The sequence below is a fragment of the Schistocerca piceifrons genome, chromosome 7 (assembly GCF_021461385.2).
Source record: "Schistocerca piceifrons isolate TAMUIC-IGC-003096 chromosome 7, iqSchPice1.1, whole genome shotgun sequence".
NCBI classification, from domain to species: domain Eukaryota; kingdom Metazoa; phylum Arthropoda; class Insecta; order Orthoptera; family Acrididae; genus Schistocerca; species Schistocerca piceifrons.
In genome coordinates, this window is record NC_060144.1 from 293689463 (window position 1) to 293692291 (window position 2829).

Consider the following 2829-nt stretch of genomic DNA (forward strand, 5'->3'; position numbering starts at 1 on the left):
TGGAGTCAAGGGATTTTCGGGACGGATGGAAATGGGCAATATCGGCAATAGCATAAAGACGTTTAATAAGGGGATTTCAGAAACGTTTTAATACAACAGAAGATAAATTCAATAACAACAAATTCGAACGCGAAATGGGATGTATAACAAAAACAAATAACGGACGTAGTTTGGATGACTAATGAGCTCCAGAGCTATAGGCGTCTGGTGCGCTTCAGTGATGTCCGTGGCCGCCGCCGCCGCCACCACCACCGCCGCCTCCGTGTCCGCTGCTGAATCCGTAGTGCTTTCCGCCAGAGTGACCGCCCTTCTTGCCGTAGTCTTCGTGGTGGCCGTGGTGCGACTCGTGGCCGTGATGGCCCTTAAAGCCCTTGTGGTCGTCATGGTAGTGGCCCTTGTCGTGGTGGCCCTTCTTGCCGTAGTGGTCGTCATGGTAACCGGAGTGGTGGTGTCCGCCTTTCTTGTGTCCGCCGTGCTTCTTCTCGTGGTGATCGTGGAAGTCACCGTGCTTGCTGTGGTGGCCGCCCTTGTGGTAGTCGTCGTAGAACTTGTGCTCCTTGTGGTACTCGTCCTTGTGGAACTTGTTGTGGTAGCCGTGAGTCTTGTGGCCCTTCTTGTGGCCGCCCTTCTCGCCGAACTTGGCGCCCTTGTGGCCCTTCTCGCCCTTGTGGTGCTCGCCGTAGTGGCCGGCCTCGTCGTGGTGGCTCTTCTTATGTCCGCCGTGCTCCTCGTAGTGGCCGCCGTGGTGCTCCTTGCCGTACTTGCCGTGGTCGCCCTTGTCGTGGTGGTGGTGACTCTTGTAGCCCTTGTCGCCCTTGCCGCCGTGCGACGAGTGGTGCTCCGAGTGGTGCTTGTGGCCGCCGCCCTTCTCGTGGTGGTGGCCGTGGTGGCTCGCGGCCGCTTCCAGGTCGGAAGCCGCCACAGCCAGGTCTGTCTCCTCTTCCTTGGCTGCCGCCCTCAGGTCCCGGGCGTCGCAGGAGGCGAGGAAGGCGGCGACGCAGAGGAGCGCCAGCGCGGCGCCGAGCCGCCACGGAAGAGCCATGCTGGACAACGGTGTGCAGGCAGTGACTACCTTTCCCTGGAGGCGGTGCCCGTATTTATACCGGCCGGCGGCTTTGCTCGCGGGGCTTGCCTGAGCGTTACCAGTTGCGGCTACCACCCTTTTTTTGTGCCGGCCGCGACGCCGTCAGCGGAGGTGGGAAAGAGACGAGCCCTCTTTCTCGTAGTTTCCAAGCCCGCGCGGGAGGATTTTCTCCCTTTCTAAATCGGACGGAAGTGCCGAGTGGCACCGCGCGGGCTGGCATACCTGCCAAGTCGAGCGTGCGCCTGTGTCGCCGGAGCTGGACGGCCGTCACGCTTTCGAGAGGCGGACGCTGGGCCGCCTGTCCACACCGCCATTTGCAGAACACCCGTCCGCTCTGGACCTGTTGAGGAGTCGTAGAAGAATCACTTGTTCTACGTCGAACTTGCAGTTCTAGAGGGGGTCCCACATGACCCTCCTTGACTGTACGATTAGGCAAATAAGTAGTAATATACACTGTGCCTTCATGGTAACTCACATCTACATCTACATCTACATTCATACTCTGCAAGCGACTCAACGGTGTGTGGCGGAGGGCACTTTACGTGCCACTGTTATTACCTCCCCTTCCTGTTCCAGTGGCGTATGGTTCGCGGGAAGAACGACCGCCGGAAAGCCTCCGTGCGCCCTCGAATCTCTCTAATTTTACATTCGTGATCTCCTTGGAAGGTATAAGTTGGGGGAAGCAATATATTCGATACCTCATCCAGAAACGCACCCTCTCGAAACCTGGACAGCAAGCTACACCGCGATGCAGAGCGCCTCTCTTGCAGAGTCTGCCACTTGAGTTTGCTAAACATCTCCGTAACGGTATCACGCTTACCAAATAACCCTGTGACGAAACGCGTCGCTCTTATTTGGATCTTCTGTATCTCCTCTGTCAACCCGACCTGGTACGGATCTCACACTCATGAGAAATACACAAGTATAGGTCGAACGAGCGTTTTGTAAGCCACCTCCTCTGTTGATGGACTACATTTTCTAAGGACTCTCCCAATGAATCTCAACCTGGCACCCACCTTACCAACAATTAATTTTATATGATTATTCCACTTCATATCGTTCCGTACGCATACTCCCAGATATTTTACAGAAGTAACTGCTACCAGTGTTTGTTCCGCTAGCATATAATCATACAATAAAGGATCCTTCTTTCTATGTATTCGAAATACATTACATTTGTCTATGTTAAGGGTCAGTAGCCAATCCCTGCACCAAGTGCCTATCCGCTGCAGATCTTCGTGCATTTCGCTGCAGTTATCTAATGCTGCAACTTCTCTGTGTACTACAGCATCATCCGCGAAAAGCCGCATGGAAATTCCGACACTATCTACTAGGTCATTTATATACATTATGAAAAGCAGTGGTCCCATAACACTCCTCTGTGGCACGGCAGAGGTTACTTAAACGTCTGTAGACGTCTCTCCATTGAGAACAACATGCTGTGTTTTGTTGGCTAAAAACTCTTCAATCCAGCCACACAGCTGGTCTGATATTCCGTAGGCTCTTACTTTGTTTATCAGGCGACAGTGCGGACTGTATTGAACGCCTTCCGGAAGTGAAGGAAAATGGCATCAACCCAATTCTTATGTACATTCATGGGCTGCATTTATTAAAAAAATGAATATTTCTTTCCTTGTTATTGCTGTTCTGAAGCCATGTAGACTTCCTGCAAACGTCATCGATACCTCATCTCGAAGACAAGGTACTCTTTTGTTCCTTGTCGAAATTTTGTTACTTCATGAACT

At 52.8% G+C, this 2829-nt stretch overlaps 1 protein-coding gene across 1 annotated transcript; it reads right to left on the reverse strand.

Annotated features, from left to right (window-relative positions):
- Positions 1 to 214: 214 nt before the first annotated feature.
- On the reverse strand, positions 215 to 1042 carry LOC124805639 (histidine-rich glycoprotein-like). Its single transcript, XM_047266207.1, has one exon. The coding sequence runs from the start codon at positions 1040 to 1042 to the stop codon at positions 215 to 217; it is 828 nt and encodes a 275-aa protein (XP_047122163.1).
- Between the last annotated feature and the right edge of the window lie 1787 nt (positions 1043 to 2829).